Raw genomic sequence first — 18,597 nt, forward strand, 5'->3', positions numbered from 1 at the left:
ATGTGTGAATTGTATGGTATATGAATTATATCTCAATAAAATAGTTATGTTAAAAAAATGCAAAACAAACAAAAGCAGTCTTTCCAAGTGGTATGCTTATGGGTTTTTCCTTTTCCTCTTTCCTTTTGCTATTCACTCAACGACTAAGCAATTATTTGTTGAGTACCCAGTACAGGCCTAGGACTTAGTCCTCTATAGATGCCGGTAAAGAAGACTGGCAAAAAGTCTGATCTCATGAAGCTTTATCTAGAGAATATGGACAGGGGGAGTTGGCACATTCAATTAATAGGTACACAAATAAGTATACCTTCAGATAGAGATGGCTTATGCAATTGATTAAAGGGTTATGTGATTGATAGTAAGTAAACTCTTTAGAGAGGGTGATACGTAGGAGGGCTTTCTGAGGTTGTTGGGCAGGGACCAATGAATGAACAGGTGGAGTACACCATGGCAATGTCTTAATAATGAAGGTTCCAGGCAAGAAAAAAACAGAAGAGAAATCCCCTATCATGATGTGTTTGTGGACAGTAGGAAGGCAAGAATGACAAGTCCAGTGTGGGAGAGACAGGGCCAGGAAATGAGGCTGGTGGGGCAGGGTTCAGATCCTGAAGACCTTGTGTGCTGGAATAAGGCATTTGGATTTTACCCTCAGTGTGAAGGAAGCCACAGGATGGTTCTGGGCCCACAGAGTGATGTAAGCTGAGTTATTTTTCAGACTCCAGTATGGCTGATAGGTTATGTAGGTAGAAAGCCGCCACTTTATTTTCATGATAATCCATGATCCATTTAGGCTTGGCATCTTATCCTATTCTTGTTCATTGTGACATGTTCACTGTGGGTCCAAGCAAAATAGAACGAGTAACTAAATGAAGCAACAAAATCAGGAAGATACTGATAAAGTACCAGTAGTGCACAGATTCTGGATCAAGTGTAGACCACAAGGCTGATTGGTATCAGCTGAGCAGCAGAGCAATTGGCCAAGTCACTTGGCCAAATGTTGCTTTTCTGAAGATGCGTATTTGAAATGTTCACCCTGCTTTGCTATCTATGGGTTTGATACTCCTTAAACCTGCCCAGTCCTGTGGCTTTATTTGTAAAGAGATCTATCACTTGACACCAGCCCAGACTTGTTTGAACAGAAGCTAGAGAGAGTGGAAAGCAGAGAGATTTCCACAGGGTGCTTGAAACAAGCCTTTCATCTTTGGTGGCAAAGTGTATTGTTAACATCAAGGTCAGCTTCCAGCTTCCATGCAGTTGCTGTAATACGCAGTTCCTCAGATTTATCAATAAAATTCTATTTTTATCTAATTCTCCTTCCAGCAATATTAATACTGCTGACAAATTTCTAACTGTCCCTTTAGAACTGTAACTCTGTATTCACCTAATAGGCCAAGAGAAGCTTCCCAAAAATAAGAATTCTCTTACCAGCTAATGACAAATGGAATTATTTCCCCTCAGATTTACGTCAGCATAATGTTCAAAGCACAGACATGGGCATTTCACAAGGCAACAGGGCTTTTTCACGATCTCTTCATTTAATTAAAGAAACAATACAAAAAACCTCCTCAAATGTATGCCAGTTTAGAACTAAAAGAAAGGGAATCTAAATTTCACAACTTGATTTGAAAAATGTAAAACTCACCAATGATTGTGCCCACAGAAATATGTAGGTGGCAACCATGCTTTGTGCCTTAGTCCCTCTGGGGCTCTGAGGGCCTGGCTCCTCCACCACCTTTTCGTCCCAGAAGGCAATGTGCCCAATATAAAAGAACTAGAATAAACACAGAGAAAATTTTCTTAAAGAATCAGAACTCTCTGTTCTTTTTTTCTGCCTAGACTTGTTTTATTCCTTCCTTGTTATTCCTGGAAAAATACTGTTGTAATCATCTCTTCCAAAGTGAGTTACTGTGTTCCATCTTACGGGAATGAATGTATTTCTCCAGGCCAAAAATAAAACAAAATAAATGCCTTCAATCCTTATTCACCCACATTTGCCCAGTGTTAGCTGAAATAATTCATCATTATCTCTACCAGTCTTGATGGGCAAAATTTTCTTCATACAAAAAGGAACCAGACCTTTGGTTGCATTTCTGTTTTTACTTACTGCAAGTCAGTTGTTTGTGGCAAAAAATAATGAGCATAAAGCCTATTGATTTATGTTTTCACTGGGGCTTTGTTCTGTCTTCCTTCAAGTTTTGCCACCGGCTGTGTTGTGACTGGGGGAAATGTACAGTGCTCCTGCAAACCCGGATACACAGGAACACAGTGCGAAAGGTGGGTGCTGCCCCTCCCTCACTTCCCCCACCACCCATCCTGCAGGGGAGGGTGAGCTCTGCAGACAGGCTGCTGCAGGTGCCTGGGCTGTGGGTAAGGCTCTGCCCAGTCATAGCTCAGAGCTAGGGGTGGGGCTTTCACTGAGGCTGAAACAAGGCCTCTTGGGAAAAATAGAAGATTGCTCTGTTAATAAATGATTAACTTCCTTGTCTTTCCCATTTTGTATATGTCTCAGAAATTTGCAAATAAGGACCAACATGTCATAGCCCTATATACTCCCCAACACACAGCCCTGTATACCTGCCCTCATGCATTCCCCTGTGGACTGCTTCTCCGTCCCATCCCTGTATACCCCTTTCCTTCCTCATCCCTGCATCCTCCTCCCCTATACAAATCCCTACATACCCTACCTCCAAATAAATTCATCCCTGCTTGCTCCTACCCCCAAGTATGCACATCACTAAATAGCCCTACCCCACACACCCCTACTGGCCTGTACACACACACAACTCCTATATATCCATAGCCCTAGACATTCACACACACACACACACACACACACACACACACACACCCCTCTATTCACAACATGATATTTCATGGTTAGCTACTATGCATAGGGCACTGCCAAGTATTGTAAAAGCTATACAAGGTACTTACAATCTAGCTGGGAATATAGCACACACATATTTGGAAAAGTAATAGTATAACAAATGAATCATGTGGACAACAAATTTTTAAATTTAAAATGACTTTATCATAAAATAAGTACATATTTACTCTAAAAATGATGTAATGCAGGTGAGCTAAGAACTAATGAGGCCTACCACACCCCTACATAGCCCTACATGCTGTTTACTTGCAGTCTTATTCATAACCATTTTACCTACAGAAAACCACTGTTAAAAGCTTGTTGCATGTTCTTACAGATCATTTCTATGGTCACAGATTTTTCTTAAAAACAAAAGCAGATTCTTATTTTACTTTCTGTTTTCTGTGTTAGTAATATGTTTCCATACCAGTAAGTACTCACTGATAACATCATGGCAGGACCGGAAGTTCCACTGAAGTTCCATATGGGTCTTTGAGATAGTTTTACTGTTTCCATCGAAAGCAACACCCAAAGTAAATCCTGTTAGCTAAATATTTGTGTACATAAATCCTCAAGATATAATTATGCAAGTCGATCCCTTGGGTCAAAGGATAGTACATTTTTCAGACTTTTGATACATTTTGCAAAATTATCCTCCAGAAAAGTTGTATCTGTTTACATTCTGGCAGTGAAAGAACAGGTACCTGCCCAAGGTGGATATGAAAAATGATCAATTTTTTAAATGTTTGTCAATTTGATAGGGAAACATTGTATGCCATTTTAATTTACATTTCTTTGTTTAATAATCAGATTGGACTTTTTTTCCATGTGTTTATTGACCACTTGTAAATCTCATTTTTTGAACTGCTTTCCAGGTCTTTTTCCCACTTTTTTCTACTGGAGTGTTCTTTTAATTTTTCATTGGGTTTTATGTTATTTTTAGAGGAAATTAACCCTTTATACTATATGTAGTGAAGATTCTCCTTAGTTTGTTTTCTGTTTGTATGTTTTTGAATGTTTGTTTGTTTTGTCAATTTTATATATGCACAGTAAAGTTTTGTTATTTGTATCTATTCTTTTATCCTTTAGGGTTTCAGCCATTAGAGAGGTAACATAAATGTTTATGCATATTTTCTTTTAGTACTTTTATGGTTTTATTTTTTACATTCAAGTCTTCATGTTAGCTAAACTTTAGAAGAGTTTTATCAAATTTCAAAAAAGCAAAATGAATTCAACTGGATTTCATAGTATGGCAGGGCCACTCTCGACTGGGGTTATCTGAAACATTTTATAGACAAGGTGGGACTTAAGTAGGTTAAATGGATGATTAGAGCCCAGTGGAGCTGCAAGACGGAGGTGGAAGGCGGTTCAGGTCAGGGAAGTAATGGAAGGAAGCCCAAAGGCTTGGTGGATACCTGCCGTGGGTGGAAAGGAGGACTGACTTATTATGGGGAAACTAAGTGTCTGGAACTGTCCTACACTAAAAAGCAGCAATTCAAGGTTTTTCTCTTTTCCATTTCAGCAAGAGGAAATCTCCCCACACTTGCCTCGGATTTATTATTCATTCTTTCCTTCAATGAAAAGTAGTATATGGAGATCCCAGTATATGCCTGGCGCTGTGCTAAGCACTATAGACCCACAAGCAGAACATAGACTCTGCTCTCACCGGTTTTTACAGTTTAACGGTGGACAGACATACAAACGAGCTGTTAAAATTGTGAGAGAACATAACTAGGCTATGTCAGACTGCAGTAGGAGGGACATCCAACCATCCTTGAAGGGTGAGGGGCAGAAGGGACAACTATACTGAGATGGGAAGGATGGGTGGGGTGGGGAATGGGGCTTGGAAAGATCTTCCAGACTCTGTGATTTAAAAGCTATGGGTCTCCCACCTGGAAGAGACATCCTAATTCAATCCTCCTTATGGTTCTTCACAAACAGTGAAGCAGAAAACAGCAATAGGCTGGATGACACATACATTTGGCAGGCAGCTGATGTGAAAAGAGAAATTCTTAATTAACAGTTCTCTTAGCTTGTGTTTGTTACACTTGATATCTCAAGAAAGTGAGTTATTGTTTCTTTTGAATTTTTAAATTTTTTTTCACAGGTGAACGCCATTTTAATGTCAAAAATTTTCATTTGCTAAACATTTATTGAGCACCTACTCTGTGCCAGGCATCAGTTCCAGGACTGGTTGTTAACTGTGCAGTGATAAATACAAGGACAGTATAGAGTAAAAGTAAGAACATATGCAGGAGACAGTCAGGCCGGCGAGGGAGCAGCCAGTCTGGGGGAGGGGGAGGGAAGGCTTCCCAGCTCATGTCTTTCTCCCTTAGCCACTCAGAGCCACAGATGATAAATGTGTTCTCTGCTCTTTTTTGTTGTACCAATGTCATCTATGACACCAGGAAGTTTTACTTCAGTCCATTGTGTTTAGCCACTACCATAAAATGCAAATAAGGGAACCAGTCATTTCTCGCCATCGGTAACTCATGCTCTGCAAAAGTAAGGAAGAAATGGAATCAAACTTCCTGAATATTTATGTAACTTCAATATAAAGTATGTTGTAATAATGAATCTTTTACATGGAAAGTTTATATATAGGTGAGACACCTAAAAATGAAGTATTTAAAACATAGATCTTTTGCCTAGCATGCTTTGTCAGGTAAAATGTGGGACTGGTCACATAAAGTAAAGCCCTGTTATTAGTACATTACCAGCCCGTTTTGTAGACTAAGCCAACTCAGTCACCTTTTTGATAATTAGGAAAGACGTGGGTTTTCTGCTTCCTGTCTATTTTCTGAAATGTAATAATTCCAAATGATACCAATTATGCATAATATGAATATTTAATAATGTCTTAAAATGGTAGCTATCTTTTATTGAGTGTCTATCATATGCAAAAAATTGTACAAGATTCTTTACTACATTATCTGTTATCTTACATCCATCAATCAAAATAGTCCAATATGTCCAATTATTCATTCATTCATTCAACATATTTCTGTCTGACACCTAATATGGCCCAAGAATTATCTCAGGTTCTAAGGAGATAGCAGTGAGCAAAATAGCCAAGGGGGGGCGGGAATTCATGCCCTCATGGAGCTTCTGTTTTCATGGGAGAAATGGATGTAGAAACTCAAATTTAAAGAATTAAGACAACATCCTAAGACCACACTAGTACATCGTGGACGCAGGGATCCAGCCAGATCTTCCTGGTTCAAAACCCATGTCCTTTGCACTACATCACCAGTGTATCCACTTGTAAAGCATATTTAGATTACCTAACCATTCTTTGATGCAAACCTTAAATTTGGGGAAGAGGGTCAAAAACCATATATCCCTGATTCTATCAATTCTATTGACAATGAGACACCACACACATTCATTTCATGACAGTTTTGGGGGGTTAGAGTAGCAGTGGAACTTTGCTAATGGACAGAAATGTTTAAATTTATATCCCAATTCCAGAAACGTTAATATATATTTATTTTTTTAAAACAGAAAATCATAACCAAGGGACTATTATCTTACAACTTGTAGATAAGGAACGGAGTTCTCATCCCTAAATTATCTAAGACAAATGAAATTTCAAGGCCAAGGGTAGTAGCTGTAACTGCTCTCAGTTACTTAAGCCCCATTATAGACAGCAATGCAGAAATTAGTGCAAACATGAATTATGCAGACTTGAAATAGTACAATAGGAAATAATAAAATCTCCTTTATGCAAACATTTGAAACTATATAAATTTTACTTCAAATTTCTTCTTTGAGGAAATTAGCTGTATATTAAGTAATATATAATTGTGTGATATCTTCAGGAATATAACTCTTGCATACAATTCCACCATTCCTGATTTCCATATTGGTTAAACCACTGGCTCCTGTGTGCCATTCAGATATAGAGGTAATTGAGAATTCTGTTATCCTAGGTGTCAGGGAGGAAGGGAGAAATCCTTCCTGTCTCCTGCTTTCACCATCCTCATTCAAGTCATAAATATCTCTGTACTGAGACACATTCATTTTTGAAAATCTACGTCAACCTTCCTCCATAGGGTTACAATATCCCAAACAGGGAGCGAGAGATTGAGAAAATTGGATGGAATAAGTGATGAGTTCTTTGGGTGTTTCTCCTCTTTTCTGTGTTTTGCGTAGGTGTGCGCCAGGATATTTTGGGAATCCCCTGAAACTTGGAGGTAGCTGCCAACCATGCAGTTGTAACAGCAATGGCCAATTGGGCAGTTGTGACCACCTGACTGGAGGTAAGATCAACTCACACCTCTTCTGTTAACCTACATTTATCAGACTAGTATAAAGTAGCAGGCAAAGAACCCAAGTAAACATTTTCAGGAAGCATAATACATGATTCCAGCTAACAAATGGCCCCCTTATTTTGACAACTTCTGGAATGCTTAGGCAGTATTTTCATCTTTGGTGAATAACTTACTTCAAGTAGGTTGTGTTATTTTTTTTAAGTAAATTGTTTTTAAAACTCAGCTAATTAAAGACCAAAATAACCTCAGCCCCTATTTTAATAATTTTGATAAGACCTCCCTTTCATAAGGTTATCATCACATCAGCTTTCTTTGTGTGTGTATCTGAAGAAGTCAAAGTACTCTTCTCTAATTGCAATAAATGTTCTAGGACATGGGTAGCACAATTGAGAGATTTTACATACCAAGGAAAAGGTAATTACTGGGAGTTAGTATGGGTACGCTAGGAGCAACTTAGAAGAAAAAGGAAGACTATCCTCTTCTTTGTTTAAAAGAGAATATTAATGTGATCTGTGGGGAGCCATGGTTACAGGTGACTCTAAGCTTTGCAGAATGGCTCGGTTTATGCTTAACCTAAGCTGCTGAGGAATGTGGTGGGAGCGGCCAGTTCTCGACACAGAAGACTGATGGCTATCAGGGCAATTGATAAGATAATTACTTTTGAGAGTTTCAGTGAATTTTGTATCCTCTATGTAAAAGTTAAAGAATTTACATTTGCTAAGATAATGCATACTTTCGTTGCTAAGTTGCACGTACTCAAACTGCTTATATGGGTGCCGTAAAATAAACTCGGTGGCTTCAGCATCACTGGGGTCCGATCGATCGCTTCATCATATGTGTGTCTTTTATTCATTCCCACTCCCCCATTCGGGAACCGATCGACTTGTGGCGGCTGGCCCGTCACAGTGATCTCTCAGGAAAACGTCATTGATATAGTGCAATGTCAAACCCTTAGATAAAGTCTCTCATCTTATACTTATGGACAAAAGGAAGAACTAAACCCTGGATGTTTGGATTAGAGCTGGTCAAGTAACTGTTCCTAAGGGAATGCAGAGTAAATGGATTACTATCAGTCTAGAATGAGATGTCTCTTGTCATGCCTGGGTCCTTCCTCCTCGGCTTCATCTTCAACATCAATTCACATTGTTGATTTGAATGAAAATGTGGAAGGCATGCCCACCCTTGTTATCAGATGACACAAAGTTCTGAGAGATGGCAAATGCCTCCCCCGATGACACATTTAGAATATGAAAGGGCCTCAACAGCCTGGAATAATGGGGCAATTCTAACCAGACAAAAATTATGTTAGGGATAAGCATGAGGTGCTACAGTTGAATGGGGGTTGGGGAGGAATCAACATTTAGGTATGTGATAAGTGGGATGTGCCTTAGTAGTAGGAGATGTAAAAAGACTACGGTTTTCGTCAGCAGTAAATTTAATATGGCTCAGGAGAGTAATGTGGCTCCTAACACGCCTCATACAATCTTCACTGAATTCTAGTGTCTTATTCACTGGACACTAGTACGTTGCTCATATAAGTCGTCACATGGGGCTTATATCTTTAGAAGACAATAGACAAGCTACAGTTTGTTCAGAAAGAGGGTGAGATTATGAAGGAACTTGGAACCATGTCACATGAAGGATTTGACAAACCAGGACAGGGAAGAGAAGACTTGGAAAGTGCACATTGGAAAGGCTGGTGTGTAGGAGAAGGGTTGGTTTTATTCTATGTGGCATGAGAGATGGAAAGTGTACCAAAGAGTGGAAGCTAGAAGGAAATGTATTTTAAATCATCCTAAGGAAGCAGTGTCAAATGTTTAAAGATGAACAGGGCTATTTTAAAAGGAGATGAGTTCTATTGAAGGTATTCAAGAAGCTTCAACATCACATACAGCTTATTCATGAGGTTAATGTCTTTTCAACCCTCTTATCCCCTTACTCTAATAATGAAAATAAGCAACCTGAAATGAGGATGGTAACTATTTTTTTCCAAAAATAGAAGCAAATGCTCACCCATGAGACTTGTTTGTTCCTGTGAGCTTTCTCTCTCTCTCTCTCTCTCTCTCTCTCTCTCTCTCTCTCTCTCTCTCTCTCTCTCTCTCTCTCTCCCATTCTTTCTTTCAATTAATAATGTACAGGTTCCTTGATGGTCAAAACTCAAACTTGCTGAGAAAATTATACTGATAAATCAATCATCCACCTAAGTCAAGTTCCCACAAACTATTCTAGGTGCTGTGGGAGATTGTGAAGGAAATAAAACCATTTTTCCTGGCCGTAAAGCATTGACAGGCTAATTGAGAAAATAAAAGTGACACAACCATCTATACGTAAAACAATGAATAAATTTTTTTTAAAAGATGAATAAGAGAAACCTAATTATATATAGTAAATAAGAAAAATATGTAAAGGAGACATTGATTGTCTTTAAGTGGTAGGATCAAGAGTGATGTTTTTATCTTATGTTTCTGATTTTCCCAAACTTTCCATAGTGAATTTATATTATTTTTTACAATTAAAGTAAATATGGTTTAAAATATATGTACATACACACAAAGTGTGGAATATTGCCTACTGCTAAAAAGAAGAAACATGAAAGCCTCCTTGTAGCATGTCTAGGATGTTTTCAAGCTTAGAGTTTTCCTGTGGTGAAGTTAGATGATTTTACAGAGGAAAGTGAGAGAGCATTTCAATGCAAGAATGCATGGTATGAGGAAAAAAGAAACGGGAGGAGTAAACATGGATAAGGGTGACCAGTAGCCCTTCCAGACTGTAGTTGAGAACCTCAACATTCAGCTTATATTTGCAGTAGTTGGCAGTGTGGGTCCACTAACATTGTGTGCATACCTCTCTCATAGCATCTGTCACATTGTTGTGTAATTTTTATGGCTCCCCCTGGGACCATTAAACCACAGAACAGTTGGGATTTTTATCTTGATATCTTTGTATTTTCCTCCATGGTACACAGTGGATGCTCAAAGGTGCTCAGTGAATGTTTATTGAGTGTTCTTGAATGAGGTTGGAAGAAATGTCAACAGTTACATAGAAATGTCAACATAGTCAAATGAAGAAAGCCTCAACACTAATGATTAGGAGTTTTAATTTTATAAGAATGGCATGACCCCTTTGTAGAGAAGAAACTGAATATAGAATCAGAGAGGCCACAAGAGAAGTTCTTGCAGCAAGACTGCTGGGAGATCAGAAAGCTCCCTGAGCAGTGGCACAGGTGAGGGAGGGAAATAGGTAAGAGCCAGTGATGCTGGGTAATTTGGTGACTAAAATCTTCCAAATGGAGCTTTTCAAAAAGCCAACTCGAAAAACAGATGAAAAGTAAGCTAAGCAACATTATCTTCTTTGGTTATTCCTCATTTCAGACTGCATAAACCAAGAACCCAAAGATGACAGCCCTGGAGAAGAATGTGATGGTGAGTAAAGAAAGCACTCCTCCTTTCCAAGCTGCGAGCTTTAGCTTAAGATATGCGAGCGCCATGCAGGAACATGCACTTTCCTGCCTGGGAAAGCAGTGATGGGAGGAGGTAGGAGAAGAACTACTTAGAGTCAAATCCAGCCTGTCAGCTAAGAGTTATATGACCTTGGGCAAATGAACCGTACTTCTCCAAGCCTCTGTCTCATCATTTCTAAAATGCACATATTAACTGTACCAACCTCATAGTGTTGTTAAAAAAATTCTTGTAGATCCCATATTACAATGTCTAGTAAATAGCAAGTACTCGATAAAGAAAAGCTATTTATTATTATTTTTCCCCACATATAAAATAAGCAACAATTTACATAGAATCACCATTTCCCCCCAGTTTTATTGAGATATAATTGACATATAACATTGTATTAGTTTAAAGTATCCAGTATATATATACACCAAATGTAATACATATATATATATATATATACTGCAAAATGACTATAACAATAATTTTGGTTAACATTCATTACCACACACATTTACATAGTTTTTTCTTGTGATGAGAACTTTGAAGAGCTACTCTCTTAGCAACTTTCAGATATAAATACAATATTATTAACTACAGTCACCACACTGTACATTACATCCCCAGGTCTTATTTATCTTATAACTGGAAGTTTGTACCTTTGACCACCTTCACCTATTTCCTCTACCCACCATTTCTCTTTAAAATGTTCCCTGTCTAGAGACCTCCCTTTTTCAGAATCTGTGTCCCTCCCTGAGAAGTCTAGGATTTTGATGTTTGCCTGTGGTGATCTGTGTGCGTATTAACTGGGCTGTACAGCCCTCGTGCTCTGTTTGCATTCCTGTGGCTCCAGCCTGAAGAACACTTGCCTTTGTTGTGGCCCCTACAGATTGTGACAGCTGTGTGATGACGCTCTTGAATGACCTGGCCACCATGGGAAATGAGCTCCGCCTAGTCAAGTCTCAGCTGCAGGACCTGAGTGCCAATACAGGCACTCTGGAGCAGATGGGGCACTTGGAGACCCAGACCAAGGACCTGAGGGTAAATAGCCGATGGGTCCAGCATGACGCTGGTGCAGATTAGATATGTGGTGAATAGATGCTGCATGAATGAACAAACATTCTTCAAGCAGGAAAGGAGGGGTTCACTCCTTTTAAGGCTCAGGGGGGCATTCCTCCTTTCTCTGATTTAAATAAAGATTAGACTTTTAAAAACTGAAGTATAATTGACACAATATTACATTAGTTTCAGGTGTATAACGTAGGGATTCATTATTTATATACATTATGAACTGATCACCATGATGTCTAGTTATCTTCTCTCACCATAGAAATTTATTACAATATTACTGTTTTCTCTGTGCTCTTTGCTACTTCCCTGTGACTTACTTATTTTACAATGGGAAGTTTGTACCTCTTAAACCGCTTTACCTTTTTCGCCCATTCCCCCACCACCCATCCCTCTGGCAACCACCAGTTTGTTCTCTGTATCTGAGTCCGTTTCTGTTTTATTTGTTCATTTGTTTTGTTTTTAGATTTTACATATAAGTGAAATCATGCAGTATTTGTCTTTCTCTTTCTGATGTATTTCACTTAGCATAATACCATTTTTACTGGTGGCCAGTTCTAGTGAACATATAAAACTAACAATTCTAAGTAAACATTTCTTATTGAATGTTTCTGGGCTAATTTTTCTTATAGAGATTTTAACATATTATAATGCATCCAGAAGACTCAAAAACAGGTTTGCGTAAAATTGTTATTAATTCTTCTTTAATTGTTTGATGATCCAGTGAAGCCATGTGGGCCTTTGTTGGACGTTTTTGTTTGTTTGTTTGTTTTAATAAACCATAAGTTCAATTTTCAAAAAACAGATATGGGACTATTCGGGTTATCGATTTCCTTTTGAGTGATATTTGATAATTTGTCCCATTTCATCTAAGTTACCAAATGTATTGACATAAAATTGTTCATAATTTTCCCTTATTATCCATTTAATATTTGCAAAATCTGTATTGATGCCCTCTCATTCATTCTGGATGTTGGTAATTTGTATATTATCTCTTTTTTTTCTTGATTATTCTGGCTAGAGGTTTATCAATTTTATTTTATGATTTATTTTTATTTCATTGATTTTCCTCTGTTTTTTGGTTTTCAATTTCATTGAATTCTGCTCTTATCCTTATTTTTTCTTCCTTCTGCTTGCTTTGGGTTTAATTTGTTATTTATTTCATAGTTTTTTAAGATGAAAGCTTATTTTACGTATTCAAAACCTTTCTTATTTTTAATATAAACATTTAATGCTAAAAATTCCCCCAAACACTACTGTAGCTGTATCTCACACATTTTAAAACGTTGTGTTTTCATTTTCATTCAATTCAAAAGATTTTCTAATTTCCCTGTGACATGTCTTTGATTCCTGAGTTATTTAGAAGCATGTTGTTTAATTTCCAAATTGGGGATTTTCCAGATAACTGTTTTTTACTGATTTATGATTTAATTCTGTTGTGATCTGCAAATATACTTCATATGATTCCAGTTTTTTAAAATGTGTTGAGGTTTTATTTCATAGCTCAGCATTTGGTCCATCTGGGAGAATGTCCTATGTGCTGTTGGAATGAAGGTGGCTAAAAGGGTATCCTGAGAAGTAATAGAGTCTAAAGTTACCTATGGGCCAGAGTCAGTCTCCCTGGGGAATAATGGGGACTCTTCTGCCCATGAATAAAGGCTGAAACAAAACACCTTGAAGTTGCCCAATGCCGATTGTTGGGCAATGGCTATATGAGAATTTAGGAAAACAACAAACTTGCAGCTGGGATCTGTACAAGATTCACAAACCAGGAACTGTCCTGGAATGTGACATCCTCAATATCACCATAGTGTCCAAGTCTTAAGCTGCCAATCTAAGACCTGTTACTGGACTGGGGTGTCCAGGGTGGGATGGTGATAACCGTAAGATCACTGAACAGGGCACAGAAAATGCAGAGAAAGAGGGCAAGCTCCCACTCAGAATGAGCTTGCAAACACCCGAATAGACAAATAACAATAAGAAAGACATCCCACAGAAGGAACAATCAAGAGAATGAGTTCCCTTTAGAGAAAATGAAAAATTGTAGGACAATCTGAAAAATGACTTTGAGGAAACAACCAATAGAAGGAACAAGAAATTTTTAAAAATTTAAAATGCCAGAAAGCAAAAAAGAAGTAGATATGAAAAGATCCAATTCATTAGATCTGCTAAAACCCTAAGCTAGACATAGGGAAAGAGATTTGGGGGAAAGTTTAATATGTGCTTTGTACAAAGTAAGGCCTGATTCTAAACCCATTAAGTGGCTATAACTGAGTATACATAGCAAAAAATAATGCTAGAAAAATGGCTCTTTTCTATTCCATCAGGTCCTTTTTAGTCCATGGTTAACAGGTTTAATATAGAGAGGAGGTGGGGGAAAGGCTTTTATGTTTTGAGAGAAAAGCCACTATTTTGATGTCATCAATGCAACCCTGCACTTCTTCAACACGGGAAAAGGACCAACACTTTGGTACCCGTCGTATGTGCCAGGCTGTGTGCTAAGTCTCACAAAGTCCTCTGAGGAAAATGGTGTTATTTCCTTTAATGGACATGGAAAAGCTAAGTAACTGGCCTAGAATCACACAGCTAATGTGTGGTGGATCTAGAATTCAAACCAAGATCAAATTCTAAAGATCATGCTTTACTCTACTTTTTATCCAGGTGTTCTACTATTATTTAACAGAATGATGTGCCTCAGTTTTCCCATAGTAAAATTAAAATAAAACTATCTTCTAGCTATATCACACACACACTGTGAAAATTCAGTAGCAACAGGTATGAGAGGAGAACTAACATTTTTGAATGCTTGTGGATACATGACTTTTTATAATATATTAACCTACTTATCACCAAAAACAACCCAGCTTCTTACTATTATGATCCTTACTATACTGATGAAGGAGATAAACCTCAGTGAACTTATCTACTAAGTGCTGAACCTAGGGTTTGGATGTGAGCTGTAAAGTCTGTGTTCTTTTACCCAACACTGGCTCTCACATACAAAGGGAGGTAATAGCATTTCTTTTTCTTGTAAAAAATTTTAAGGTTTTAACAAATTTTTTCCAAAACAATTGAAAATAAGCACTATTCTAGATATAATGTGAAGCAATGTCACCTTCTAAAAGTAATGAGGTGATTTAGTACCCAAAAAAGGACAGGACCTGGATTTTGGTCCTGAAGCAGTCACTGATTAGCTATACAGCCATGGCATGAACAAATCACCCAACTTCTTTGGGCTTCTGTTTTCTCATTTGTAATATGAAGGTATTCAATTAAATGAGCTTTGAGTTTTCCTCCTGCCCTAAAATTCTTTGACTCTAATGGTTTCTTTGATAAAGTAGCCATATGGACTGCTTTTAGTATCATAAGGTTAAATATAGGTTAAGAACAACTGAATTTATTGTAGAATCTGGAAATTAATATATCAGATAAGTGATATCACCTTCATTTTTATAACAGGCCATTAATTCAACTAACATATCTCTTATCTTTTCATGTGTTTAAATTTTGCTACTTTTATTTTAGAGTCATATCAAAACCTACATCAGAAAGTAGAATCTTCATGCAGCCTTTTTCAAAGAACCATATGGTTTTCTTGGAACCAGCATTGGTCTTGTTCAGTGAATCTTTTCATATCATCACCAGGTTTACCAAATTAAGAGGACTTACTCCAAATTTTTACTCTAAAGTGAGATTAACTTTGTATTTTACTTTCAGAATCAGCTACTCAACTACCGTTCTGCCATTTCAAATCAGGGCTCAAAAATTGATGGCCTGGAAAAAGAACTAAGTAATTTGAATCGTGAGTTTGACGCTTTGCAAGAAAAGGTAATGTGTTAGCGTCAATAAAATTAACTTTTTTTTTTTGCTTTCAAAATATTGTTAATTTCCCCCCATTAACTTAATTTGTTGCTAATTAATTTATTTTTCATATAGGTTCAAATAAATTCCAGAAAAGCACAAACATTATATAACAATGTTGATCAGACAACCCAAAGCGCAAAAGAGCTGGACACAAAGATTAAAAATGTCATCCGGAATGTGCACAGTAAGAAAGTTACTCAGTCCAATTAAATATTTTTTACATGAGATAGCCTTTTTTTGTACACTGAAAGCATTTTTCTTTAATAGTTCAACCTTATGAAAAAGATCCCGTAATGATACTAAAATACTAATATGAACCTTCCCATGAAAATGTCTGCCTTTTTGTATAGTCTGCTGGAGTCCAGAATTCCCAGTTTAATAAACAACTCGATGTTTTCTAGTTCTCTTGAGGCAGATCTCTGGGACAGATGGAGAAGGAAACAATGTGCCTTCGGGTGATTTTTCCAGACAGTTGGCTGAAGCAGAGCGCATGATGAGGGAACTGCGGAATCGCAACTTTGGAAAGTACCTGAGAGAAGCAGAAGCTGAAAAAAGAGAGGCTCAGCTCTGTAAGGACATTCCCAAACTCTTGCATCCAATCCATTCTAACTGATTTGAAATACAATGTACAAAGTACAATATTGAGTTCTGTTACGGATGGAAGGTATTGTCATTTCAGTGTATATTACCGTTAGAGCACCATGTGGTGAAAATGGGTCGCCCCCAAGTTACCAAGAGGTTGTAGAATATAATACCTTACCATCATGCATAAGAAAAGTAGGTTCTTCTCTTAAGGTATTAGATATTGATACCTCTTTTTCCGTTTTAACTGCATTTTCATTCTTTCATTCAGCTCCTTCCAACTTTCTCATTATGTCATTTTTTAATGGTCTCCTGACCACCACTGGAGTTTTGAATCACAAATTGGTATTAGCTCTACTATTACAAAAAAAATGAGTATAGTAGAAATTAACTGAATATATCTAAAGGTTTTGATTAGGAAAAATGCTTCATTAGCTCAAAACTGTGAGAAATATTGGTTTGGTGCATACTTTTTCAAATACTGTTCTCTAGTAAACATTACTTCAAACATTTTTCTCTAGTAAAATAGTATATCAATAGTTAATATACAGATAGTAGCAGTTTTATTTTAGCATTATATCATTTCAATTTAATATTAACCTTGGCTTTTAACTGCAAGGAGACAGTATTAGTAGTATAAGGAGTATGTGCTTTATACTCTGCAGATCTAGTTCAAGTCCCGAGGCTGACTGGTCATGCAATCTTGGGTCATCATCTAATTTCTCACCACCTCCATTTCCTTATCTGAAACATGAGAATTATAATTATTGTTTTCATGTAGTTATCACGAAAGTTAAATGAGGCAATGAGTACAGTGCACAGAGCAGGTGATGCATAAATGTTAGTTTCCTTTCCCATCCCCTTGCAAGTTCAAAGAAACCATGAAATGCGTAGAAACTCAATTCTCCTTCTGCAGTCTTTACAACTTAGCTGTAACATACTCATCTCTCACGTGGAAAACATAAAGTGATGTATTACAGTGCTGAATCGGATAAGGAGCTGGATGGAAAACCACCAGGTGGAGAACAATGGACTTGTTAAGAGCATACGGGATTCTTTAAATGAATATGAGGGCAAACTCACTGACCTCCGTGCTGTGCTACAGGAGGCAACTGCCCAAGCAAAGAAGGCCACTGGCCTCAACCAAGAAAACGAGAGGAATTTGGAATTCATCAAGGTGAGTTCACAGTCAGAATCTGCATGCTTTCATTAGTGACCAGGATGAGGGAGAGGGATCTTTATCATTAATAAAGTGGCATAGCCAGGAACCTGTCTGTACATCTAGTCTGTATGGCAAATGCTAATCGAACAAGAATGAGGCATTAAATGCTAAACCAGCCATTTCTACCCCTCAATTGCTAGAAAACATTCTGAACTTAAACCACAGAGAAAGCAGAGTAAATTGTTTCACCCCGGTTCCTGGCTGATAGAGTATTGAAGAAATAATATTGCCAAGTAGATGAGAAATTGAACTAATATTATTGTAATTAATTCAAAGCCTATAATGTATATTTTAAATAATGTACTTTTTGTGTCAGATGTGTAAACATCATTATCATAATCACCAGCAAAGGCATTTCAAGCCATTATCTGCTTTATAGAAAATAAGTTAAAGTAAAAGCCTCATGCAGGAGCTTCCATAACAGAATTTAGAGCTCAAGATTCTGTAGCATATATTTTCAATGGTGAACATTGTATGCTAAACCAACAACAAAGGTGTGAGCGATTATGAAATGACAATAAGTTCAAAGTGGAATAACATAGGACTGACCCCCAAAAAGAACTTGGTGAAAGAAAATAAATAATATCTTAGCGGATGGCAATATGCTTAACTCCAATACCTCTTTCAATAGTTACATCTCTGTTGGAAGTCCTGGTTATGCCAAGGCAAGGGAGCAGCATGCAATTTTATGGGGCTCTGAACTTTGACAGCCTCCTAGCCTGCATTCTCAGGTCCTGTGTGCTCTCTTGTTGAAGCCTACCTTCATCCTCATGGGGACTGGCAAATAGATGTGCTGATGGTTGGTGCTGGTTTACATAGTTAAAAATCCCTCATTCTGCGTCACAAACCGAAGCTTAATTATATATCCTTCTCATTGGCCAAATTGACCCCAGCATAAAAACCTTCTTCAACAATGACAACTATTATTTCATTGGCATGTAGTTTGAGGAAACTATGACAACACACTGACACTGCAAAGAGAATTGATTGCCCCTCAGTTTGTAGTTGCCTGGACAATCTTTAAGTTCAAGACAACATTCTGACTCTGAAGTTACTTATATGCTGTTGTCCAATAAATATGCCTTGCCTGCCAATTATATATCCTGTAGCTCAAGCAGATATTCTTTTTATTCTCTCCAGAGACAAGTTCAAGAAATGAATTCCCTACAGAGTGATTTCACCAAGTCTCTAGCTACTGCAGACGCTTCCTTACTGCAAACCAACATTGTGCTAAAGCTGATGGAGAAAAACCAGGAGGTAGAGACGAACCTTGTT

At 37.6% G+C, this 18,597-nt stretch overlaps 1 protein-coding gene across 2 annotated transcripts in view; it reads left to right on the forward strand.

Moving 5' to 3' along the window:
• LAMA3 (laminin subunit alpha 3) overlaps positions 1-18,597 on the forward strand; it is a 264,040-nt gene that overhangs the window by 203,783 nt on the left and 41,660 nt on the right. For both annotated transcript variants that reach the window (XM_088797937.1, XM_088797938.1), the window contains 9 exons: positions 2,194-2,274; positions 7,022-7,128; positions 10,512-10,562; positions 11,476-11,627; positions 15,372-15,482; positions 15,591-15,702; positions 15,920-16,087; positions 17,081-17,277; positions 18,463-18,579. In XM_088797937.1, the coding sequence (XP_088654063.1) occupies positions 2,194-2,274; positions 7,022-7,128; positions 10,512-10,562; positions 11,476-11,627; positions 15,372-15,482; positions 15,591-15,702; positions 15,920-16,087; positions 17,081-17,277; positions 18,463-18,579 (1,096 nt within the window). The remainder of the gene's footprint in view (positions 1-2,193; positions 2,275-7,021; positions 7,129-10,511; positions 10,563-11,475; positions 11,628-15,371; positions 15,483-15,590; positions 15,703-15,919; positions 16,088-17,080; positions 17,278-18,462; positions 18,580-18,597) is intronic.

The sequence above is a fragment of the Rhinolophus sinicus genome, chromosome 4 (assembly GCF_057876585.1).
Source record: "Rhinolophus sinicus isolate RSI-liver-muscle chromosome 4, RSI-T2T, whole genome shotgun sequence".
Classification (NCBI taxonomy): Eukaryota; Metazoa; Chordata; class Mammalia; order Chiroptera; family Rhinolophidae; genus Rhinolophus; species Rhinolophus sinicus.